The 27585-nt window shown below is 38.4% G+C and overlaps 1 protein-coding gene across 1 annotated transcript in view; it reads left to right on the top strand.

Annotated features, from left to right (window-relative positions):
* LOC136872284 (neuropilin-1-like) overlaps nucleotides 1-24979 on the top strand; it is a 534693-nt gene extending 509714 nt beyond the window's left edge. Inside the window, exons 5-6 of the mRNA XM_068227416.1 lie at nucleotides 24441-24664; nucleotides 24903-24979. Of these exons, the coding sequence (XP_068083517.1) occupies nucleotides 24441-24664; nucleotides 24903-24979 (301 nt within the window). The remainder of the gene's footprint in view (nucleotides 1-24440; nucleotides 24665-24902) is intronic.
* The last annotated feature ends 2606 nt before the right edge of the window (nucleotides 24980-27585 follow it).

Raw genomic sequence — 27585 nt, 5'->3', positions numbered from 1 at the left:
TGCAGAGGTTAGTAGGATTATAGCTTGAATGTGTATGACGTTATGTTTTAAGACTATCACAAACACCCTGTCCCTAAGCCTGAAAAATTAACCAAACGCTGTTAAAATCCGCAGTTCAGCTTGTAATCGAACCTGGGGTCCCCTCAACAGAGCGCCAGTACGCTGACAATTCAGCAAGAAGACGGATACCATATTATTCTTGAGTTCATGTTAGCCGGGCTGAGTGGCTCAGACGGTTGAGGCGCTGGCCTTCTCACCCCAACTTAGCAGGTTCGATTCTGGCTCAGTCCGGTTGTATTTGAAGGTGCTCAAATACGTCAGCCTCGTGGCGGTAGATTTACTGGCACGTTAAAGAACTCCTGCGGGACAAAGTTCCGGCACCTCGGCGCCTCCAAAAACCGTAAAAGCAATAAGTGGCACGTAAAGCTAATAACATTATTATTTATTAATTCTTGCCTGAATTCCTCTAAAATGTTGCTACCATCTATCAATCAACATCATTTCCGAGGAATGCTACTTACTTCCGTGGAAGGTATGAAGTCATGTTACGTAACAACACGGGAAGATGCAGAGCGAAGGTATATTAAATTGAGAAACCACTTTCTTATTGAACGAAGTGAGAATAGGTGTAGTTTTCTTCTGTGGAGCTACCATATTTAGGGAGTATGCAGATCACTCCGATATCTGCCTGAAACGCCCGATAACATTCCAGTTCATGTCGAGAATTCTGTTAGTCTCTTACTCGCTTCGACAAGCACAAAGCTCTGATAAGTACGTTGCTCTTCATTATTATCCCAACAGCATGCAGAAGCTGTGATAATCATTCTTCTTTTAGGACAAGTTTAGTAAGCAATACAGATGCAATCAAATTTTTAGTCATTGGTTCAAGAATAGTAGCTGGTCCGACTTCTTGGATGAATGGTCAGGGTTCAGGACTATGGTTCAGAGGGTCCCGGGTTTGATTCCCGGCAAGATCGGGGATTATAATCGCTTGTGATAGATTAATTCTTCAGTTTCGGGGACTGGTTGTTTGTATTTGTCCCAACATTCTCCTCTTCATATTCTGACAATACACTACCAACCACTACAGAAACAAGCAAGAGTGATTACATCCCTCTTCGTAGGGTCGGCGTCAGAATGGGCATCCGGCCAAAGAAATGGGGAAAATACACATGTACGACACAGTTCGCACTCATGACCCCAGAAGGCGTGGGTAAAGCGGCAGAAACAGGAGGAGGAGAAGAAGAAGAATTTTCAAGAATATTAGCTCTATCAGTCCATCAGACTGAATTCGTCTTAAACTAGTTCTTATTTATTATGGATCAACTTTAAGGATGTTTAGTTCTTCAGACACAATCACTGGTTTACCCTTGCAACAAATATTTCTTCCGCCATCTTTCACATCTTTATTGTTGTTCTTCATGAACTGAATCAAGATCAACTCGACAAAGGTAATGAATGAACAGCCGTGGTGGGTTCATTTTACATCAGTTAACTTACTTCCTAGCCTAGGCTGGTATAGTTCATAAATTAAGCCAAATATCCGCTATGGATCACCCTTTTCCACTAAGAGGAATCAACCTTTGCTAGTAAATCATGTGCTCTTTTCATAATCAACGAAGCACACGTACAGTTTTCTCACCACGCCCATGTCCGACTCGTTGGCTGAATGGTCAGCGTACTGGCCTTCGGTTCAGAGGGTTCACCGGGTTCGATTCCCGGCCGGGTCGGGGATTTTAACCTTCATTGGTTTATTCCGATGGCCCGGGGGCTGGGTGTTTGTGCTGTCCCCAACATCCCTGCACCTCACACACCACACATAAAACTATCCTCCACCACAATAACACGCAGTTACCTACGCATGGCAGATGCCGCCCACCCTAATCAGAGGGTCTGCCTTACAAGGGCTGCACTCGGCTAGAAATAGTCACACGAAATTATTATTATTACCACGCCCATGTATTTGTCTCAAACCCAGCGCAAGGAACCGATTCCATCACGCATTTTCATAGTTTTTGAAAAGCCAAATTCAGTGTCGTCCAGATATTGTTATGTTTAGGATTTCAATAGTCTCTTTCGATGCAATGGGATAATGCTAATTGCCTGGTAATCTCTGCATTCAACTGGTTTTATTTTTTTCATTGGAAGTAAGATGATGATATAGCAGAAAGAATGCTATTGACATATTTCTTCCTCCAATATATTTGCTACTTCTTTGAATAGAAATTCGAGTGTTATCTCTCCATTTTTCATTACTTTTTCTGTCGAAATGTTATCGATACCTGCGGCATTCTTCGCTGAAATTATTGTTAGAGCATCATCAAGTTCTTCTCTTCATTGTCATTGATCTTTTTACCTCAGCAGAAGCTGAACTAATAGGTAGTCTACCACCAGGGCGACTGCTCTGTATGCAGAGCAGTTGTGACAGTGAATATTTGATCCAATGGAACTGGTCCCGTGCAGAGGTCCTCGAATAATTTCTCCATTGTTCTCTCTTGCGGCCTTTACCTTCTACTATTCTACAGGATCTTTACGGCTTGTATTAAAATACCTATCTAATAATAATAATAATAATAATAATAATAATAATAATAATAATAATAAAAATAATATGTCGGACTCAGATAGGAACATGTGGACGCTTTATAATACAAGAGGTTTAGCATATACGTTCGTCCTTATTCTCATATTAAATACTAGCAAGATACCCGTGCTTCGCTACGGTATTTAACTGAAATTTATAATTGAATGCTTATTGGTTTAGATATATAATCCGCCGAAATTCGCGATCTGACTCGTTTTCAGCGAGAATCCACCAAAATTCCCGATCTGACTCGTTTTCTATTAGAATACGGCACGTTTCCTCCCATTTTTCAATCTTTCTTCCCAGCAATCGATTTCGTACTACCCGGACTACGCTCAGGTATTCCTCCCGGTCAGCTGGGTCCGTAAATCTTTGCCATCTTTTCCTATAATCATTTTTAATATCGATAAAATCCTTCAGGAGATCCGGCGTGGTGTCATATTGGGTGCCTTGGCGGCACTGAACCCGCGGCCGGACTGCATTCTTAGTCATTACCCGTCCAGGAGCCGTATCCAGCGCGGTCCGCACATTTGACGACGGTCCGGAACATTATTATTATTATTATTATTATTATTATTATTATTATTATTATTATTACTATTATATGTTGCTGGGATGAATGATGACAGGGAAAACCGGAGTATCCGGAGAAAAACCTGTCCCGCCTCCGTTTTGTCCAGCACGAATGTCACATGGAGTGACCGGGATTTGAACCACGGAACCCAGCTGTGAGAGGCCGGCGCTCTGCCGCCTGAGCAACATAGGATCCTTATAAGTACATTAAGTACAGTACAATTGGTCTCACCTCCTTCTACACTCCACCGCCGTTAAGTTTATTTACCGCCACCCCCCACCCAAAAACATAATTAAAAGAAGGCGTGTTTCTTTATGTTTAAAGGAGATTCCAAACACCAATGTTCACGTCTATTACCTTCAGGTTTGAGATATTAGTATCCCTATAAAAATAATTTACTTTTTTCACTTCATTTCACACTACTCCCCCCCCCCTAAGTGAATTTTCCCGCAAAAGAAAATACTTGTTTCTTTAACAGTAAAGGATCTTCTAAATACCAATTATCACGACTCTAACTTCTTCAATTTTTGATTTATGTGTCCTCATGAAAGGATTTCTACTCCTTTACACTCTCGCCCCCCAAGATGGCTCCCCCCCCCCAAACGCGTTTTTCTTTGTTTTTAAAGGAGATCCAAATACGAATTTTCACATCTGTAACAACTTTAGTTTTTATTAGATGTATGTATTCTCATACAATTAAGTCAATTATATTTTCAATTCTTTCATCCCCCCCCCCACATAATGGATTTTCCAAGAATACGTGTTTCTTTACTTTTAAAGCAGATTGCAAATATCAAATTTCATGTCTGTAACATCTTCATTTTTGAGATATCAGTAGCCTAATTAAAATAACTCAACACCATTTTTAGAAACCTTAACACCCCCCCCCCCGTCCAGCCAAGTGGTATTTCCGAAAACTAAAAATACACGTTTCTTTATGTTTAATAGAGATAAAATATCAATTTTTCACTTCTGTAACATGTTACTTTTTTAGACATACTGTAAAAATTCTCATTTTAAAATTTCACCCCTTTTGAGTTCCCCTTAAAAGGAGTTTCCAAAAACATATCACCTATGTTTCTTTACATTTACATGAGATTCCAAACACCCAATTTTTACGTCTATAACATTTTACGTTTCCAAGATATTCTGGAGATATAGTCTTTCAAAAAATTCACCCCAATTTATCACTTCTGTTTAAACGCCACTAATTGGATTTTCCAAAAACTAAAAAATACGTGTTTCTTTGTTTTTAAAGAAGACCCCATATACAAATTTTCAGTTCTGTAATATCTTCCGTTTCTGAGATATATGTATCCTCATTAAAGGCATTCAGCCCATTTTTCACACTTTTACACCCCTCCTATTGGGATTTACAGGGAAAAAAATACGTGTTCCTTTATTTTTAGAGGAGATTCTAACTACCAATTTTTACATCTGTAAATTTAAAGTTTTAAGATGTAGACACACTAATTTTTAAAAATTCACGCCCCCGTTTCACCCACCAATAGTGGATTTTCCAAAAAACGAAAAAATACGTGTTTCTTTACTTTTAAAGTAGACCCCAAATACCAACTTTCAGGTCTGTAATATCTTCAGGTTCTGAAATATAAGTAGCCTCATTAAAGGCATTCAACCAATTATTCACCCTTTTACACCCTTCCTATTGGGATTTTCCGAAAACAAAATAATACGTGTTCCTTTATTTTTAAAGGAGATCCCATATACGAATTTTCAGGTCTGTAATATCTTCAGGTTCTGAAATATAAGTAGACTCATTAAACCATTCTTCAACCTTTTCCACCCTTCCTTCCTATTGGGATTTTCCGAAAACAAAATATACGTGTTTCTTTGTTTTTAAAGGAGATTCTAAATACCAATTTTCACATCTATAACCTTTAAAAGTTTTGAGATATAGATACACTCATTTTAAAATATTACCCCTTTTTCACCCACCCCCCGTTAATTGGATTCTCCAGAAACAAAAAAAAACGTGTTTCTTTATTTTTAAAGGAGATCCCAAACACCAATTTTCAGGTCTGTAATATCTTCAGTTTCTGAAATATAAGTAGCCTCATTAAAGGCATTCAACCCTTTCTTCACCCCTTTTCACCCCTCCTATTGCGATTTTCCGAAAACAAAAAATACGTGTTTCTTTATTTTTAATGAAGATTCTAAATACCATTTTTTACATCTGCAAACTTTAAAATTTTGGTGATATAGATTCACTCATTTTAAAAATTCACCCCCTTTTCACCCTCGTATTAATTGGATTTTCCTAAAACAAAAAATACGTGTTTCTTTATTTTTAAAAGAGATCAAAAGTACCAATTTTCAGGTCTGTAATATCTTCAGTTTCTGAGATATAAGTACTGGTATCCTGATTAAAGGCATTCAACCCATTTCCCCCCATTTTTCACCCTTTTTCACCCCTCCTATTGGTATTTTCTGAAAACAAAAAAATACGCGTTTCCTTATTTTTAAAGAAGATTCAAAATACCAATTTTTACATCTGTAAACTTTTAAAGTTTTGAGATATAGATACACTCATTTCAAAATTTCACCCCCCTTTTCACCCCCTTAGCGGAGGAATATCCAAAAATTCTCTCTTAGCGAGCACCTACATCATAATATGAATATATCCCCAAAATGTCATTTCTTTACGTCCAGTAGTTTTGGCTCTGCGATGATGAATCAGTCAGTCAGTCAGTCAGTCAGTCAGTCAGTCAGTCAGTCAGTCAGGACAAGTTATTATATATATATACTAGCAAGATACCCGTGCTTCGCTACGGTATTATACTGAAATTTATAATTGAATGCTTATTGTTTTAGACATATAATCCGCCGAAATTCGCGATCTGACCAGTTTTCTGCGAGAATCCGCCAAAATTCGCGATCTGACTCGTTTTCTAATAGATTACGGCAAGTTTCCTCCCATTTTTCAATCTTTCTTTCCAGCAAACGATTTCGTACTTCCCGGGCTAGGTCCAGGTATTCCACCCAGTTAGTTGGGTCCCTAAATCTTTGCCATCTTTTCCTATAAGCATTTTTAATATGAATCAAATCCTTCAGGGGATCTGTCGTGGTGTCGTCTTGGGTGCCTTGGCGGTAGCCTACTGAACCCGCGGCCGGACTGCATTCTTAGTCATTAGCCGTCCAGGACCCGTTTCCAGCGTGGTCCGCACATGTGACGACGGTCCAGAACATTATTATTATTATTATTATTATTATTATTATTATTATTATTATTATTATTATTATTATTATTATTATTATTATTATTATTATTATTATTATATGTTCTGGACCCCACAGCAATATGCAAGACCGCTACTTGGCGGTAAATTACATCTGCTGCCATTGTCATTGTTGACAATGTGGCCAGCACCATTGTCGCGCGTAGGCAAGTGTGCGGGATTTCTGGCGATACGAATGACATACCTCCGTGTATTAGTGACCTTATTATAGAGGTGAACAATTTGACGGTCAATATCATTCCTATCGTTTATTTCAAATGTGTTTAAATTTTTATTTATATGCCAGGAGAATCTACTCTAATCTAAGAACGTTCTCCGAAGGAAAAGATGGCTGTTGAAAAAGAACCCAGGAAAGATTAAAAATGATCGGTTTATGATCAGAATAAGTACATCGAACGTCAACAGCCTGTTTCCTATCATTCGACAGGATCAGGGATGGAATGAATAAAGCCCCATCTAGCGGCGACAATATGAATTGTGCCGGCTGCCGAAGCTCCCCTCTGGGGCAATGGTCGATGAGTGACAAATGAAATGAAATATTGGACAGTGTTGCTGGAATTAATGATGACAGGGAAAGCCGGATTATCCGGAGAAAAACCTGTCCCGCCGCCATTTTGTCCAGCACGAATGTCACATGGAGTGACCGGGATTTGAAACACGGAACCCAGCTGTGAGAGGCCGGCACTCTGCCGCCTGAGCAACGGAGGCTCCTTATAAGTACATTATGAACAGTAAAATCAATTGGTCTCACCGCCTTTTACACCCCACCGCCGTTAAGTTTATTTACCCCCATCCCCCAAAAAATTAAAAGAAGGTGTGTTTCTTTATGTTTAAAGGAGTTTCCAAATACCAATGTTCACGTTTATTACCTTCAGTTTTGAGATATAAGTATTCCCTTGAAAATAATTCACTTTTTTAACTTCCTTTCACACTCCCCCCTCCCTCACAAAGTGATATTAAGGCAAAAAATACTTGTTCCTTTAATAGTAAAGGATCTTCTAAATACCAATTATCACCACTCTAACCTCTTTAGTTTTTGATTTATGTGTCCTCATGAAAGGAATTCAGCTCCTTTTCACTCCCCCCCCCCCAAGGTTATTTCCACCACCAAAACGCGCTTTTCTTTGTTTTTAAAAGAGATCAAAATACCAATTTTCACGTCTGTAACAACTTTAGTTTTTATTAGATGTATGTATTCTCATACAATTAAGTCAATTAATGTTTTCAATCCTTTAACCCCCCAAACCCCCTTCATTGGATTTTCCGAGAATACGTGTTTGTTTACGTTTAAAGCAGATTCCAAAAATCAAATTTCACGTGTGTTACATCTTCATTTTTGAGATATCAGTAGCCTAATTAAAATAATTCAACAACATTTTCAGTCACTTTTACCCCCACCCCACTTCCCAAGTGGTATTTCCGAAAACTAAAAATACACGTTTCTTTATTTTTAATAGAATTTAAAAATTACCATTTTTCACTTCTGTAACATGTTAAGTTTTTTAAGATATACTGTAGAAATTCTCATTTTAAAATTTCACCCCTTTTTAGTTCCCCTTAAGTGGAGTTTCCAAAGACAAATCACCTATGTTTCTTTTCACTTACAGGAGATTCCAAATACCCACTTTTTACGTCTGTAACATTTTACGTTTCTCAGATATTCTGTAGATATAGTCTTTCAAAAAATTCACCCCAATTTGCCACTCCTGTTTAACCGCCATTAATTGAATTTTCCAAAAGCAAAAATACACGTGTTTCTTTATTTTTAAAGGAGATCCCATTTACAAATTTTCAGTTCTGTAATATCTTCAGTTTCTGAGATATATGTATCCTCATTAAAGGCATTCAACCCATTATTCACCCTTTTACACCCCTCCTATTGGGATTTAGAGAAAACAAAGAAATACGTGTTCCTTTATTTTTAAGGGAGATTCTAAACACCAATTTTACATCCGTAAACGTTTAAAGTTTTAAGATGTAGACACACTCATTTTAAAAATTCACCCCCCTTTTCACCCCCCATTATTTGGATTTTCCAAAAACGAAAAAATACCTGTTTCTTTATTTTTAAAGTAGATCCCAAATACCAATTTTCAGGTCTGTAATATCTTCTGGTTCTGAAATATAAGTAGCCTCATTAAAGGCATTCAACCTCTTTTCCACCCTTTTCCACCCTTCCTATTTGGATTTTCCGAAAACAAAAAATACATGTTTCTTTATTTTTAAAGGAGATTCTAAATACCAAATTTTACATCTATAAACTTTAAAAGTTTTGAGATATAGATACACTCATTTTAAAAATTTCATCCCCCTTTTCACCCCCCATTATTTGGATTTTCCCAAAACGAAAAAATACCTGTTTCCTTATTTTTAAAGTAGATCCCAAATACCAATTTTCAGGTCTGTAATATCTTCTGGTTCTGAAATATAAGTAGCCTCATTAAAGGCATTCAACCTCTTTTCCAACCTTTTCCACCCTTCCTATTTGGATTTTCCGAAAACAAAAAATACATGTTTCTTTATTTTTAAAGGAGATTCTAAATACCAAATTTTACATCTATAAACTTTAAAAGTTTTGAGATATAGATACACTCATTTTAAAAATTTCATCCCCCTTTTCACCCCCCATTATTTGGATATTCCCAAAACGAAAAAATACCTGTTTCTTTATTTTTAAAGTAGATCCCAAATACCAATTTTCAGGTCTGTAATATATTCAGTTTCTAAGATATATGTATTCCCTTTAAAGGCATTCAACCCAATTTTCACCCCCTTTTCACCCCTACTATTGGGATTTTCCGAAAACAAAAAACTACGTGTTCCTTGATTTATAATGAAGATTCTAAATACCAATTTTTACATCTCTAAACTTTAAAACTTTTGAGATATAGATGCACTCATTCTAAAAATTTCACCCCCCTTTTCACCCTCGCATTAATTGGATTTTCCAAAAACAAAAAAAATATGTGTTACTTTATTTTTGAAAGCGATCAAAAGTACCAATTTTGAGGTCTGTAATATCTTCAATTTCTGAGATATAAGTAATCTCTTTAAAGGCATTCAACCCATTTTTCACCCCTTTTTAACCCTCCTATTGGGATTTTCCGAAAACAAAAAATACGTGTTCCTTTATTTTTAATGAAGATTCTAAATAACAATTTTTACATCTCTAAACTTTAAAACTTTTGAGATATAGATGCACTCATTTTAAAAATTAACCCCCCTTTCACCTTCGCATTAATTGAATTTTCCAAAAACAAAAAAATTTGTGTTTCTTTATTTTTGACAGCGATCGAAAGTACCAAAATTGAGGTCTGTGATATCTTCAGTTTCTGAGATATAAGTAGCGGTATCCTGATTAAAGGCATTCAACCCCTTTTTCACCCTTTTTCACCCCTCCTATTGGGATTGTCTGAAAACAAAAAAATACGTGTTTCCTTATTTTTAAAGAAGATTCTAAATACCAATTTTCACATCTATAAACTTTAAAAGTTTTGAGATATAGACACACTCATTTTAAAATTTCACCCCCCTTTTCACCCCCTTAGGGACGGAATATCCAAAAATCCTCTCTTAGCGAGCACCTACATTATAATATGAATATATCCCCAAAATTTCATTTCTTTACGTCCAGTAGTTTTGGCTCAGCGATGATGAATCAGTCAGGCAGTCAGTCAGTCAGGACAAGCTACTTTATATATATAGATAGATGTGTAAGTAATTATTATAACACTTGAAGGTAGGCTATATCGGTCATCATAATCGTATGATGAAAAATTTCCAACACACAGTCAAAAAATCTTTTTCACCTTGTCTCGTCTACAAAATCTCTTAATTTGCATACAAATATTAAACTGGAATATATGAATAGTTAATGGCTAGTGATTGCATTGATATTCAGCTCTCCTCTAAATTATAGAACATATATTTTTTTAAATTTCGAGCTCGGCTCCATCACCTTGAGAAAAGAATACAAAGCCCAGGAAATTACTACATTATGTGCATTACCATAGTCCATTTAAAATCGGTGAGCTCGGGCAATTACACGCTTCACGTGAAAATATTAATTTTAGCTAAGTTTAACTGTGGTATTTAGTGATTTTTGACTAGACCTGCATCTGTATTACATTAAATTTAACATTTTGTTCGTACAGTGTAATTATCTGGTATAAAATTGGGTCTATGAATCACTTACCGTGAGGATAGACGTTAGAATAGGCTCCCGTTACTGTTATCCCGGGACAGCAACCTGGGTCTTAAAAGAAGGTGATAAAGTGGAACCATAAAATTTTACAATGCACTGTTGACTTGTTGGAGTATAAAATGTCCTGTATTGATCATTTCATTGTACACGTCGAATATATTTGAATGCTTGGTTATATTTTATGGAAGGTACGATCGGCTATAGTTCGTTAAGGCCTGTTGAAATGCGCTCGTGCGCTGTCTCCCGTCATGCCTTGGGCATGGGATGTCGCCAGTTGTAGTCGTAACACCATTGCGTGTTGTTCGGTGTGAGTAGCTGAAATGGTGTGAAATAAGGTCTGTGGTTCGATATTTGGAGCAAGGAACGTGTCAGCTGTGGACCTTCATCGGCATGCTGTACAGAATAAACGACGTGGCCTATTGTCACCTAGAGTTTTGATTTGCATGATAATGTACGGCCTCATTTTGCTCAAAAGTTAATCCGATCTTTTAGATGGTAGAAAATGGACCACCAACGATACAGCCCGGACCTTGCGCCGAGCGATTACCTTCTTCTCAGTTACCTGAAAGAGTTCTTCGTCGGTCAGCGCTTTGACAACGACGAAGAAATTAGAACTGTAGTTGAATTTTTTTTATAAGTTGCTTTACGTCGCACCGACACAGATATGTCTTATGGTGACGATGGGACAGGAACGGGCTGGGAGTGGAAGATAGCAGCCGTGGCCTTAATTAAGGTACAGCCCCAGCATTCACCTGGTGTGAAAATTGGAAACCACGGAAAACCATCTTCAGGGCTGCCGACGGTGGGGCTCGAACCCACTATCTCCCGAATACTGGATACTGGCCGCACTTAAGCGACTGCAGCTATCGAGCTCGGTGTAGTTGAAGTTTGGCTTCAGTCATGGGCAGCAGGATTCCACGATAAGGGGGATACAGAAATGGTAGAATGATATGATAAATATTCAAAAAACACCGTAATTATATAGAATACTAGATTAATGTGTAAAGAGGACACAATGGAAACGTTTTGGCAATATCTTTATTACGTTTGTTTTTATTGAAAGATGGAACTTATATAAGAAATAGTCTCCGTATAATGTTCACAATAACGTATGTCAAAATGATACATGGACGTTACTTAACGTAACTTTCAGTGCCTTATTTTAAGAACGTGTTACGTGTTGAATTATACTTTAACTCCACAGTTGTTAACACAAATTTTAATAGTTTACGTCATACACATGTCAGACGATGATTTTTGTAGAAGAAAATATTTCATGTCTGTTACTTTTCACTTATGAGATTTCACTCCTATGCAGACCGATGTAAAAATAGTTTCGTCCGTGAACACACTTCTGTCGAAAAGAATACCGGTGATGGCGAATGTGAGTTCACTGCATTTGCTTTGCTACACCTTAAAACCAAGGCCATTAATACCAAGTCATAGGCATAGTCCAAACATTTGCTATATTTCTAATTAATGTCTCCCTCCATTTCATAACTTTCTGCATGTGTACTGTGTATACTGTAAACAGCAAAGGTGAAGAAAGGAAGGAAGGAAGGAAGGAAGGAAGGAAGGAAGGAAGGAAGGAAGGAAGGAAGGAAGGAAGGAAGGAAAGAAGGAGTGGACACAAGGAATGTTTTACTCCAGAACTACAGTATGCGGTGGACTGTTCTATAGACTCCACTGACTATGTGATCCCAAAAATGTGAATATTTCTAAAGGAACCTTGAGCACCCGTAGCCAAGTCCATTATTTTCCTATGTAAACTACTTTCTTCACACTTTTCTTTTAAGAAGAAATACTCCTCACATTACCCCATCACCGAGGCCGACTTGTACATGCAGCTTCATCCATGGAGTTCATTCATAACTTGTTCAACCTCTGTAACTCATTTGAACCAAGAACTTCATTCTACCATCAATTCTCACTGCGGCCAACTTACCAGTATAAACGCTGTTGACTGCCTGTAATAACCCGCCCCTTATCCCATAATCTCCCTGTATGTCTAACACAAGTTCCTTTGGTAGTCTGCCGTTTATTCCTTTTCTAGATGTAGAAAAAACACAACTCTCCGTTCCTCCCATTGAGGAGGCTTTGACTGCCCCTCTCTGGTCTGAAATCACACTGGTTTCCATCCAATTTATTCTCCACCATTGATCGTATTGTCCGTTCCAAAATGCCTGTAAACACCTCAACGGAATACCTGATAGTCGCAGTAGCCTTTTTATGTTCCCATGCTTAACTTATATGTAGGTGCAATTACTGCCTTCGTCCAATGAGAAGGTAGCCTGCTCACATGCCATGCTAATAATATTACTCTTTGAAGCCATTTCATTCCTGACTTCCGACTATATTAACTTCAGGGCTCATTTCATCTCTTCTTTATGACAATGCAATTTATTCATCTTCCTTCCCATTTGGTCGAGAGTAACGTCACTTCATTGCCTTCGCTGTCCTCCTCCCTCAAGAATTCTATTGTTCGAGACTTCAACATGAAGATTTCCTTTCACGCTGAGGAGACTTTCAAACATTCCTTCCATCTGCCCAGTGATTCCTTAGGATTTAGAATGACGTTGTTTGATTCGTCCAGGACATTATTCATTGCCCTTTTCCCTTTGTTACTAAGATTCATTGTTACAGTCTAGGAAGGGTTTTCTGCAGCTTGACCAAGCCTGTCTAGGTTATTTCCTCCCTGTGGGTGGGGGCAGTAGAATAACACCCACGGTATCCCCTACCTGTCGTAAGAGGTAAATAAAATGGACATCAGGGGTTCTTAACTTTTTTTGCTACTGGCTTTAAGTCACACCGACACAGACAGATCTTATGGCGACGATGGGATAGGAAAGGCCAAGGAGTTGGAAGGAAGCGGCCGTGGCCTTAATTAAGGTACAGCTCAAGCATATGCATGGTGTGAAGATGGGAAAAAACGGAAAACCATCCTCAGGGCTGCCGACAGTGGGATTCGAACCCACTATCTCCCGGAAACAAGCTTACAGGCGCGTGCCTCTAACCGCACTGCCAACTCGCACGGTGGTTCTAAACTTGAGAGTGTGGGTTGGCTACTAAGGGGCCATTGCCTGAGTCTTGGCATTGCTTCCACTTACTTGTGCCAAGGGCCTCACTTTCACCTCTTCCATCCTACTTTCCTTGGTCTAATAATGTTCTTTTCCGCCCCGAGGGTATTAGATTTCCGAGGCCTACGAAGTCTTTCATTGTCACGCCCTTCGTAGCCCTTGTCTTTCATTCACAGGTACCATCATTTTTTAAATTGTAGGTCCCATTCCACTTTTCCCTCATGATAAGTGTTAAAAAAGGATGGTCGTCCAGTTGTACTTCCTCTTAAAACAATAATCAACAGGTTTCGAGATTATTGCCAAATTTTCCCCATGATTTCTTCTTGGACTGTACAGTTATTTGGTTCGCTCTCTTTCGCTCTGCGTACAGTTCTCTTATCTACACAAATTCTTGTTTGGAGCCATTCTTCTTACGTTTACATGTGTCCCTGACTTCATAATTTCACCAAGATGTATGCCATTTTCCCCATCTTTCTACTACAGCCCTGCTGAACTCTATCAATGTACGCCAACAATCCTCTTTCTATATTTCGAAACTTCTTACCGTTTATAATTGGGAACTTCTCATTAAGCATATCCATGTACTTCTATCTAATTTCCTCGTTCAAGGGATTTTCTACCTTGATCCATACATAGTTCACTTCCTTTATCCTAGGCCTAGAAACAGACGGGACGAGCTGCTCGACTGAGTGGTATGCTCCAAGCTATCAGTGCAAATATTGCGTGGAATGACATCAGTAGACGTTTGAGTGGCGTTTCCAAATGTAGGACATATCACAATATGTACATAAAGTTGGATTTCAAGAAGAACAATTGAAGCGAATATTCGTTTATGGGAAGAGAAGTCAGAGACTGGAATAATTTACCAAGGGAGATACTTTGCAATTATTTAAGAAAAGACTAGGTAAACAACAGAGAGGGAATCTGCCACCTGGGTGACTGCCCTAAATGCAGATCAGTGGTGATTGATTGATTGATTGATTGGTTGATTGATTGATTGATTGATTGACTGATTGATTGATTGATTGATTGATTGATTGATTGATTGATTGATTGATTGATTGATTGATTGATTGATTGATTGATTGATTGATTGATTGATTGATTGATTGATTGATTGATTGATTGATTGATTGATTGATTGATTGATTGATTGATTGATTGATTGATTGATTGATTGATTGATTGATTGATTGATTGATTGATTGATTGAATAAGCGAACATTAGATCACGGTGAACTCAGACCAAAAGGAAGAAAACCAACTCCTTTTGAGTAATGTAAACACTTTTTTTTCGTATTAAATGTATTGGAATCCATCTTGATTTAGAGTCCTGGTACATAATTCTTTTGCAGGGCTGAGTGGCTCAGACGGTTGAAGCACTAGCCTTTTGACACCAACTTGGCAGGTTCCATCCTGGCTCAGTTCGGTGTTATTTTGAAGGTGCTCAAATACATCAGCGTCTTGTCGGTAGATTTATTGGCACGTAGAAGAACTCCTGAGGGACTAAATTCCGGCACCTTGGCATCTCCGGAAAACGTAAAAGTAGTTAGTCGGACGTAAATGTATTATTCTTACATACTTCTTTTGTAATGTGTAGGTTCTAAATAGGCATTTTAAGTGGTAGTAGGAACAGTGTATTTTCCTCCATTTTGTTTGAAATGTTTGTGATCTAATGTTCACCCCTTCAGACATTCTGATAAACAATCAGTTCTCTTGATAAATGAATTGCTCTTGTCTTCCTACTTCTTTTTTGTACCTGGGTGAATCAAGGATGCAGAATAGAAATGTTAATATTTTATTCGCCCCACGTTTCGTGAGGCTATAAGCTTAATCCTGTATAATGACATCATGCTCATTAAAGCTAGAACTGTAGTCTCCTCTACAGTTCTATGCCACTCTTAATTGCCCTCACTTGTCAGTATCTTGAACTGTTTTTAAAGAAAGAGGCTAATATAATTACGTTTTACTTTTTTAAGCTGTTGACAAATAACAGAATTTACTCACAAAGCTTTTGAATGAGGCAAGTGTCGTATAATTCTTCGCCGTTTTAGATGTAGAAGTAGCAAGAAGAAGGTTTTGCAAGCTGCGCGCGTCGTTTTGATACCGTAGCTGGATGTGAAAAGGGGCCGAGCACAATGTAATATAACCCAACAAGAAGTGCAGGTAACATGGTAATACATCTGAAATGTCATTACCTAACTCTTGCTGTCATTCTTTTGAAGGAGACTTAACTCGCTTCTGCCGTATCATAAGAATGAAGTAGTTAGAAAATAAATTTCTCTCGTAGAAAACGCAATGAAATCTTGGAGAAAATCAAACTCTAATTTAACGAAATAAGCATCACGTGCAAAAACTTAATTCAAACTTTCTAACATTATACTGGTAGTTTTATTTCTTTACCCTGGGGCATAGCAGGGGAGATAAGGAGCACGCCAAGTTTGCTAAAGCTGGCAAGAGCTTTGCCGGTCAACACATGTAATACTTAATTACCGTCAATAGAAATCCTAAAGAAGTTGTAAAATTCATTTAGCAGTAGGGAATTATTTGAGATTTTTTCTTGTATCTACTCCTTGTCCCGTTTCTTGATACATGGTCGAGAATCAGGTGAAATGAATTTATATTGCACCCGCTCACTTCCTGAGTCCCAGACTAGTATTTATCTCAGGGGTGATCAGTTCGAAAACGATAAAAAGAATTAATATAAAGAAAATCAAAAAATATATCGGCGCATCAAATGAACACAGGGGTGAACGGGGCATGCAAATTAAGGTTATGGGGGACGACTCATTCATGGATACAAATTTTTGACTCCACAATAGGACTGGGAAGTGACAGCTTAAATTCCATGGGCATACTGGACTAACTACAATGAAAATATATGGAAACTGTTTCCTATTGAAATTGCAATGAGGAGCAATTTATTCACTTATTTAGCAAAATACACATGATGACAATTTTACATTGGGACACTTTCATCCTGAAAAATAAATGACATACTACTTGGATTTTACCTCACTACTCTGGTAGTGTAAACATCTGGTGAATTCGCCCCAATTGGTTACTGGGGATCGAATTCACATCCGTATGATTGGACGTTTCACCGCTGGAGATCTTCTTTCGGAGACGAAGGCATGACAGTAACTTTTTACTGTCACCTCCTCGTTCCGTTGGACATGAGACACTTCCGGTATATACATTCTGGTGAGCCGGACACCCACCGTGGAAATGTTATCGTCTCGAAAAAACGGGAATTTATAGTACGGACAAACTCTAGCCTATTATTTCCAGATTCACAAACACGCCAGGTAGAGTTCATTAACTCAAAGCCTATTTTAATATTTACACTTGTCAATACGACAAGACGTACGGAAAGGTTCATTTCTATGCTCTGACAATGAAGACATGTGCCGTCCGTGGGTTATTTACGTATCTACCGCTAACAATCTCCCCGTGAAAACCCAAAATCTGGTTCTGAGCAGTTCGACACAGGACGACTGTCCCTATCATATCCTCCTATGATTATTAAATATCTTAATTTCCTTTCATCATAATTATTATTCTCAAATTACTATTGCAAGTTCTTCATCTTCTGCTTTTTCAACTTTTCATTATTATTATTATTATTATTATTATTATTATTATTATTATTATTATTATGATTATTATTAATAGTGGAAATCGTGATTGTCGTAACCCGTAATCATCCTCGCTAGAATACTTCAACTTCTCGCTCTTATTATTCTCATCAAAAAAATAAAAATAAAAAAGTAGCTTCATTGGTTATTCTTCTTCTCCTCCTTTAAATATTTTATTTATTATTATTATTAGTTAAAAATCTCAAATTTTTAATTTCTACTCCCAACATCATTATTATGTCCAAAATATAAAAAAGTAAATTCTTCTTCTTCTTCTTCTTCTTCTTCTTCTTCTTCTTCTTCTTCAAATATTTTATTTATTATTATTATTTCACGTTTACACTACCGTTAGCGATATTTATGGTTAAATGCATAAACCTTTACAATTTCAGTCTACTTTGGCACTAAGCAATTGATTTACGACAAGATTCACTTGGAGTATGATTATTATTATTATTATTATTATTATTATTATTATTATTATTATTATTAATATTATTATTATTATTATTATTATTATTATTATTAAAAATGGAAAGATGATATTTTAATTTCCACTCTTTAGAATTTAGTCACATATGTTAAATCCCGTTATGAACCACTAAGATCTGCTTTATATCGGTCGGGACAACACGGTATTCGGGACCGTACCTTCAATTTCGTACTGCCGTTAAATTTTATATGGGGACACATGTCCTCCCAAGACACATCTCACAACCTATGGCACATCGCGGCTGGGCAAATACCTCCAATGCCGGCGATTGCTAAACTATTCCTTCCAATTTGAAGTCCATTTCCTTTTTTCGGAACTCTTCAAACATTTAATTCATAAATTAATCCTCGGTGCGTGGATTCTACCACTAATAACACCGGCATATGCATTTTATATCATGTTAGGCCTTGAGATTCATCTATTTCATCATTACAAACAATACGGCTCAATTTATTTCACGCCGGATATTCGTCCCTCATGACTTCCAACTCTAAATATGGGCTCAAACCATTCTGGGCTTTTAACATATCGTGACCATTCTAGTTCACGTGCCTCTATCGCTTTTAAACAAATTTTAATGGTTAAATTAAAGTCCAAAAGCGTGAAATCAAAAATTTACGTAAAATCAAACTGATTACGCGAATGAAAGTCACCTCCACATTGATTATTATTTGCACTAGCCAACTCACGAAGCACTGTCATTATTATTATTATACTTTAACTTGCAAACGCACAAATTATTATTATTATTATTATTATTATTATTATTATTATTATTATTATTATTAATTTACTTTCCTTTGTCAACTCAGGAACATTATTATTATTAGTATTATAATGACCTTCCGTACGCAACACAAATTTTACATACTCTGGCTCTTTCATAATCTGGCTGTCTAATAGAAATTATTCCTAATTAAAATACAAATAATCACCGCAGTGACTGAAATCAAATAAATGGGTTGTCACAAAAAAAGAATTTAACACTTGAAATGAACTTAGCTCAAAGTATTACAAACAGCATGCATTAATTGAAAGAAATATCCCATATTTACATTATATACAACAAACAAATACTCAAATTAATTAATCTAACCCATTATTACGTTAATATAAATTAGTTCGTCCGTCTAACAAAAAAATCATGGACTCGGGAGGCGGACCATGTTAAGTAACCATAATTAATTTACACTGAACCCCGTTTAGTCGCGATAACATCCCCAAGTATCAAATTTGTGTACTCATTCCTATGTAGAATTCCATTGTCTCGTAGCGGATGAGATATAGGCCTTACGGCCCCATGGTGATTTACTCTTCCATCATGTCGCACAATATAAATTTAACACAAGAAAACACTTCTGGGTGACTACCCATGATTAACACCTTATTACACTATTTTATACAAGAATACTAATAACAAAAAAACACTAATAGGTGCTCCTAGACCCCTGACACTCGCACAATATACTCTTCATATACGCCCGAAACACACGTCGTGACACATTAGACGAAATGTCGTTCATTTGAACCGGCGCGTATCGCGTCTTCAACCGGCACTTCCTGGTTTATTTCTAAGCCGTCTTAATAATCGCCTAGCTCCTATAGTTCCCTGCTCGGATGGTTATTCACCGTCTATCTTGATCTATTTACTTCAGGCTCCGCACACTGCCTTCCAAAGGTACTATCGGCGTTCCGTTAATTATTTATTATTTAATCACATGACATTCATTAAATTCAACATACAGTTGTACTGATTATTTACACTCGGTACTATGGAAAATCTCACTGTTCGTCTTCATTCTCCTAATAACTCACGCACTTTCAGCTCTAACTGACTTCGAATGAGTCCCGAGGTACTGACTTACAGAGTCAACGTGTCGGAGTCTCAACTACTTCATCCGACTGACTGGTGACCGATAACGACTGGTGACTGGTAATAACTGAGTGAGTGAGGTCCGACCGGTCACAACTGGTGACTTCAAACGACTGGGTGATGTGAGGTCCCACTACTGGACTTTTATGGACGATATGGTTTCCCGCCGGGGTCATCCGCGGTCATCTCCTGGGGAAGGGGGTTGGTTATCCTAAATCGGCATATGCAGGTGGATTTGGATCTCTTGCTTTATCCTACTTAATACACTGGCGATACACATTCATGTGTCGTATTCTGAACTCATATCGTTCGGTGATCATGGAAATATCACTTAATTCCTGTCCTCCACCTTTCGCGCGCTAACTCGGCGTCCCTGATGGCGTGCTCATCCTGACCAATGGCGAGATAGCGTGGGTCATTTCCACGAATTCGTTACTTTAATTTATTACGATTACAATTAATTAACATGGGAATGATATCACAAAAATCCCCTCTATTCAATTATGTGGTTGGAATAATTTAATTATTGTTATCGGAGAAGCTAACTGGAGTTCACTCTGAGTTTTTCTTATGTTGGTTTATCTGCGGGCCTATGATAAATTTTCCCATTGGTCAACACCGCTTCGGTTAGTTTGAAATCTCTTCCTTGTAACATGACAACACCAAATGCCTCGGGGCGTGGAAAAACTGGTACGTCATATTCTCGGTATTGGTGATACATCTGCTCGCCCTTGGTCCGAAATATATACTCTTTCACTTCCTCGTAGTCATTATTCTGTTGTTGTGAGCTCTAGATTTAATCCTCTTATCTTTTGACCAGGAATCCTTCTCCTCCTAATGACAAGCTTAACTGTGGCGACGGCTTGTCGCGATCACATCTGGCTATGGTGAAATTCTCCCGTTCACACAAAACTGACACTGTATTCAATTTAATATTCCTATATATCTGTATTTATCTTCCAAAAAACGAAAACATGAAACTAGGGCCTATCTCATCACGGTACAATATGACATTTTTTTTGCTAGTTGCTTTACGTCGCACCGACACAGATAGGTCTTATGGCGACGATGGGACAAGGAAGGGTTAGGAGTGGGAAGGAAGCGGCCGTGGCCTTAATTAAGGTACAGCCCCAGCATTTGCCTGGTGTAAAATGGGAAACCACGGAAAACCATTTTCAGGGCTGCCGATAGTGGGGTTCGAACCTACTATCTCCCGAATACTGGATACTGGCTGCACTTAAGCGACTGCAGCTATCGAGCTCGGTATATGACATGTTTATATGGTCGATACCCTTTTATGTCGATGTAGATAAGGAGCTAATGAATAAGTGAATGATGGTGAATGACATTGGGTAAGGAGATGGAAGAAATCGACTGCGGCCTATGAATTGTAACTTCCTCGACATTTTCCCGAAAGTGAGAATGGCGAACCACAGAAATGAATTTTCAGGAGAGCCGCCATGCGTATGGATCCATATCAGTACCACGCGAACGTGTGACTGTGAAGTGGTGACATTAAAAACAAGTGAGAAGAATTATGAATATAATTCCTATCTTAGCACTTTAGAAATGTTGCGAAAGCTTCCTGTACTTACCTGACCATTCACTGCGGTGCTAAGTGCTCACAACCACTTCATTTTTACAAGCTGCTTTTACGTTCGCACCGACACAGAAGGTCTTATGGTAACAATAGGGTAGTAAAGGGCTAGGACTGTCAGCAGCCATTACGATGTTTTTCCGTGGTTTCCCATTATCACACCAGGCAAATGCGGGGACTGTAGCTTAATTGAGGCTAGGGACGCTTCCTTCCCACTCCTAGACCTTTCCAATTCCATCGTCTGTGTCGGTGCGAAGTAAAGCAAACTGTATTAAAAAACGAATGTTCTAAGTGTTACGTTTTATGTTTCGACTGACAAATTTTTGTAAGTTCTCTTAACTGTGTCGACGCTGAAGAAATGGATTCCTTCTTAAACACTAAATAAATATATTACAACGTAAAATAAATATAAGTTATACATCTCTGTAGAGGCAATGAAGGCCCTTTGAACATTGGAAGGTTAAGACTTCTACCTACTGACCGTAACCTCCACACTAAATGGGATTGAGTGGTTAGCTCTATGCCAAGTCGATTTTGTTCCCCATGAATTAACCTGGAGTTCGTTTCTTGGAGTAAATAGAACCCACGTCCTTTCCGGTAAACCAAAACATCCTTTACGGACTCTGCTTTGTAGTTCCTGACAGAATACCACCAACAATAGGTATTATATTTCTAGATCCATTATACTGTTCTATTTTTTCGTTACCATGATTTTGCTAGGACAAAATATAGCTTCCTCCGAAGTCTGTCACCCATAGCTGTGACAATACGGAGGCTGATGGGGTGTGGATGGTGCTGCGTAATGGCATTCAGAGCACGACAAGTGAAAGGTGTTGCTCATAGGGTTAGTCGTGCTGCAATAGAAATTCCTGGCCTTCTGGGGAAAGTAATAGCAAACGATCATTCTCCTCATCGTGCCTAGTACGCCTGTTCTTGCGTTTCCCCGTAACTGCATAACCTTTTTTGTTGCTATTTAATGATCCAACCAGTCTCTGGCTCTGGGCTGATGACCTAACAGACAGACAGAAAGAGAGACAGGCACTGTAAATAAGTAATTCTAATTCAAATCTGGAACCACCCATCTCTAATTTGTGGCATGATTACTGTAATTGCACAAAATCTAATCCGTCAACGCAGCTACTTATTATTACTTACTATTTACTATAAATATAATTAAATGGATTAATCGATCAGTCATCAGTGATCTGCATTTAGGGCAGACGCCCAGGTGGCAGATTCTTTATCAATTGTTTACTTCATATTTACATGTATTTGTAATTGTTTACCTAGCTTTTTCTTAAATGTTTTCAGCAAACTTGGTAATGTATAGCAATTCCTTACTCCTCGTCCTAAAAAGAAATAATTGCCCCAATCTGTCCTCTTGAATCCCAACTTTATCTTCATATTATGATCTTTCCTAGTTTTAAAATCTCCACTCAAGCTTATGCTTCTACTTATGTCATCCCACGCCAAATGACGACTAACAGCTCGCAACATACCGCATAGTCGAACATCTTGTCTCCTTACTCCCGATTCTTCCCAGCCGAAAGTTCGGATTATTTTGGTAACATTAATCCTTTGTCGGAAATCACGCAGAACAAATCGTGCTGTTTTCCTTTGAATATTTCTAGTTCTCTTATCACGTATTCTTGGTGAGGGTCCCATACACTGGAGCCATGCTTCAACTGCGTTCTTACCAAAGACTTGTAAGCCCTCTACTTTATATCCTCACAACAATCCCTAAACACTCTAATAACCATGTGAAGAGATCTGTAATTAACCTCGTTAATATGATTACCCCAATGAAGAGCATTCCTTATATTAACAGCTAGGTATTTACATTGTTCCCCATGAAATACCATCACCACATCGACACAATGATTAAAAATGAGAGGACTTATCATCTTGGTGAAACTTACAACTGGACATTTCATCCCATTTACATTCATCTGTCAATCTCACTACGTAGTTTAAGTCCTCCTGCAGTCGCTCGCAATCCTGCAGTATACAGTATAACATCATCTGCATATATCCTTATCTGTGATTCCTAATCTTTACTCATATGATATATATAAGGAAACATAAAGGTACAATTAAAGCCACTTATTTATTACTAAACCAAAGCCGAGCTTTCCACCAAATTACATTTGCCTTCATCAGGGCATGGAAGGTCTGGTTCGGACAGTGGTCGTAGAAATTCTTCAAAGAACGTGGAAGTCACGAACTTACTATCCACGACCCCTCAGAGGAAGGGGAACGGGTGCTGTGGTGTTTGGGATCGAAGTTACTGATTCACTGCTCTCTGACGACAGTTTCTGAAGTGCGTCGCGGTCTGCCATGGTACCATGGTGGTGTTATGCATGTATTTATGGAGTAGGCCTACAGGTCTCCATGTGTTTGATAACTTGAAGCCGTCTTCCATGCTGACGTTGTTATTATTATAATTTTTTTAATTATTTTTATTGACTGTAAATGTGACTGAGTAACTAATATTGGCTACAGAATATCAAATATTTAACTTAACGGTGTCCCAGCACCGTGTCAGGAGCGCGATAGCTCAGTGGCAACTGCTGTTCCAAACCTGACCAACTAATGTGAAGTTTTTAAAAAGATTTTTATTTTACCAAATCATTGCTTAATATCACACCTTGCTTAATAAAATGCTGAGTCTCGGGCTGAGTAGATCAGGTTGTAGAGCGCTGGCCCTCGATTTCTTCCCTCACAAGTCGAGCATAGAAATATTTTACAGGCACAATGACCGTAGTCTGGTCAAGGAGGATTTTATGGCCTGTATTGCAGAAGCGTGCTGCTATGGCAGACTGGCTTATAGCATTTTCTGGGGAGAATGGAAGGGTAATATTCTTGACCGACCAGATGTTTTCTTTCACCCTAGTGCTAACAAGCCTTTTCTGTCATGTCATTATATGAGCGACCACATCCACATGGAATATCATAGACTCCCACTGTTTCAAGAGGTGGTTTTTCTTTGACTGGCTCAGTTTTAATATGAAATAATTGTCTGTAATCCAGAAAATCATAATTATTTATTTTAATACAATGAGCTAGGAACACCTATGTTCATAAATTAGTATTTACTATGTTGATGATGGTGTGATGTTAAGGGAAAATACCTTGTGTTTCAGCTGCCTGAACCGCGCGGACTTTATCAAAGTGTGGGACGGCCGCGGTCCACTTGCTCCGGCAATCACAGTCCTGTGCAATGAGGGTTCTGAGCTGGAGGTGCTCTCAACGGGGCCTGACCTCTATATTGAATTTGTGGCCAATTCGGAATGGCCTGGTCAGGGCTTTAAAGCAAGTTTCCAGTTTCAACCAGCGGAAGTTACCACCAGTGACAGCCCAGCTACAGGTAAGAAAAACTTCTTCGTTAGCCAAATAGTGATAGAGAACCTGTATCTTAGGAGATATAAGTTATGTCTTATGAATTATAACCAAGGCCGGGAGTATTTAATAAATAATTTATAAAATGACGGAAAGAATTAAGGAAAATGATCTGAAAACACAAAATACATACATTTTAAACGAAATTTTAAAATAAATTTACTTATTGAGTAGCTATAGACTATATTTATGTTATGTATGTCCAGGCCTCAGCCCTAAGGCTGGTTCGATCCTCAACAACAGCACCACCATCGGCTGTCATAGATGGCCCAGACATCACTGAAGAGGCGTACTAGGGAAATGAGGAGTGAGGTAGTTTCCCGTTGCTTTCCTCACTGAGCCAGAAATTGCTATTACATATCAGTCTGCCAAGCCCACTGAAATGCATGCATCATCCGACACTATGAGCAACATTTTCACACCATAAGGAATGGCATTACTAGCATTGCTCATACCTCAGTCGCTTTCATAATGTTATATTTATGTTATAGACATTATAATAAGCTTTTGGTCTTTTGCCGTGGCAAGAAAAAGAGGTGAAATTCTCAACGTTTCGCAGAGAACTTTACACCGCGTCTTCAGAAGAAAATCGACTGTTCACGAGGAAGATTTCCCTCTCGGTATGTGGACATTTCCAAGAAGAAGTGGTACCGGACGAGTTGGCCGTGCGGTTAGAGGCGCGCAGGTGTGAACTTGCATCTGGGAGATAATGGGTTCGAACCGCACTGCCGGCAGCCCTGAAGATAGTTTTCCGTCGTTTCCCATTTTTCACACCAGGCAAATGCTGGGGCTGTACCTTATTAAAGCCACGGTGGCTTCCTTCCAACTCCTAGGCATTTCCTATCCCATCGTCACCATAAGATCTATCTGTGTCGGTGCGACGTAAAGCCAATTGTAAAAAAAAATAGAAGTAAGTGGTACCGGGCGAGTTGGCCGTGCGGTTATGGGCGCACGCAGCAGTGAGCTTTCATCCGGGAGATAGTGTGTTCGAACCCCACTGTCGGTAGCCCTGAAGATAGTTTTCCGTGGTTTCCCATTTTCACACCAGGCAAATCTGGGTCTGTACCTTATTAAGGTCACGGCGGAATCTTTCCCACTCCTAGGACTTTCCCATCCCATCGTCACCATAAGATCGATCTTTGTCGGTGCGACGTAAGTAAAAAGAAGTAAGTAGTGAACAAAGCTTCGTTAGTCCGTAGATTGACAAAGCTGTTTGAGGATTCTCAATTCTCCGTAATTTTCCTCAAGAAAAGTTGCGATAATATCCCATACCACATGCGTAAATGCTTGAAAATCCTCAAATGTAAGAAAATGACTGCAAAGTATAAAATATAGGTAATAAATTCCGTAAATTGTTCAAATAACGAGGTGTCACTTAAAACATTACCTAAAAATACAAAATGGAAAAAAATGACCTAATAAATTAGCATTTCTACAATGAAGGAACTATGATCAGCATTCCTGTAGAAGTTTGCAAGGTTTATTGTGAACCAATTAAAGGATGACATGCCATCAAATCCCTAGCCCTGATTATGACGTCCATCAGCATCCCTATCCGCCTATGGAGGCATGGTTTTCACGGGTTTAAGTACTACCACAGTATGTGATCACATTACGGCAACACGCTGTATCATATTTTCTTATTCTCAACCTCCCTTCCCAGTTTACTGGTGTAGGCACTACATCTTGATATGGCCTAGATTTACGGCTCGATGCCCTTCTTTACATGGAGGGATGTATTTACTATTTTGCGTTTCTGCGATAATTAATAGTGTGGTATGTTTTAAGTACCGCAGATGACGATTTGCTTTAAGACGGACAAAAATACCAAGCTCCAGAGCCAGGGAAGTTCACCATTCGCAGTTAACCCTTGTCACTTGTAAAATAGTAAAGCAGATATCACAAGCAAGTAAACCCTCCTTTGCACGTATGCAATTCTGTGCATTTAAGGGTTAAAATTCCCATCCTGGGCGGAAATCTAACAATAGGCCTTCTGTACAAAAGGCCAGTACGCTTATCATTCAGACACAAAGCCTATATACAAAACGTAAAACTATAAAGCTATATTTTAATCAGTGTTGCACCTTATTGCATATATTACAAGGATTTTTCAGTCGAAACACAGACAGAGTTGGCAATACTGTAAATAATTGACGGGGCAGCTGAGAGGTGGCATCATTGCATCGTTTATTGTTTGTAGTAACAGCTCAGAAACGTGGTCAGTCTGAGACGCTTTGTAGAGGAAGAAATTGAAGCTACCTTCGTATTTAAAGGTTCCGTCCAAGGGAATATAACGCAGGATAAATCAATTCTCTTAACCCTTTCGGTCGCAATGTTGCTTTATGTTAACAAGATATTCAGTACATACATGCACTAAGCTTATTACTTTCCCCGGAGTCGCAATGTTGCTGTGAATTAACTACAGATGTAAGCTTCCATAATCAGTCAACAGATGGCATTAAAGTCTTATATAATTACTGTTAGATAAAGAAGTTGACCGTTGTGTACTACATGGTCATGGACAAATATATCTTGATGTTTACATTCTGCATTTTGTAAGTGAGTGTGTATTGCATTAGGAGTATATTTATTTTGTTTGGTATAAAAAGCTTTAAAAATACTACGTGTACCAGATAAACGTAAATTTAGAAATATTATTTAGTTATAAATAGGTATGATGTTTTAACATTCTATTCATGAACCGTGAGCAGGACAGACATGTTTCTAAGCCGTGCGAACTTTCATGATATATTCTCACTTCATTTTGCTGCCTGGAAGCCCTGCATTAGAACCTGAGTGTTCGCCCGCACTGCTGGGTCACTGGGAGAGGAGACTAGACCCTGAGAGGTCGCTTGCCTCTTCTTTTACATGCAATTTGGCTTTTGGAAC

The sequence above is a fragment of the Anabrus simplex genome, chromosome 4, assembly GCF_040414725.1.
Source record: "Anabrus simplex isolate iqAnaSimp1 chromosome 4, ASM4041472v1, whole genome shotgun sequence".
Lineage (NCBI taxonomy): Eukaryota > Metazoa > Arthropoda > Insecta > Orthoptera > Tettigoniidae > Anabrus > Anabrus simplex.
The sequence above is the reverse complement of the archived record's forward strand: the minus strand, read 5'-3'. Positions and strand labels throughout refer to the sequence as shown.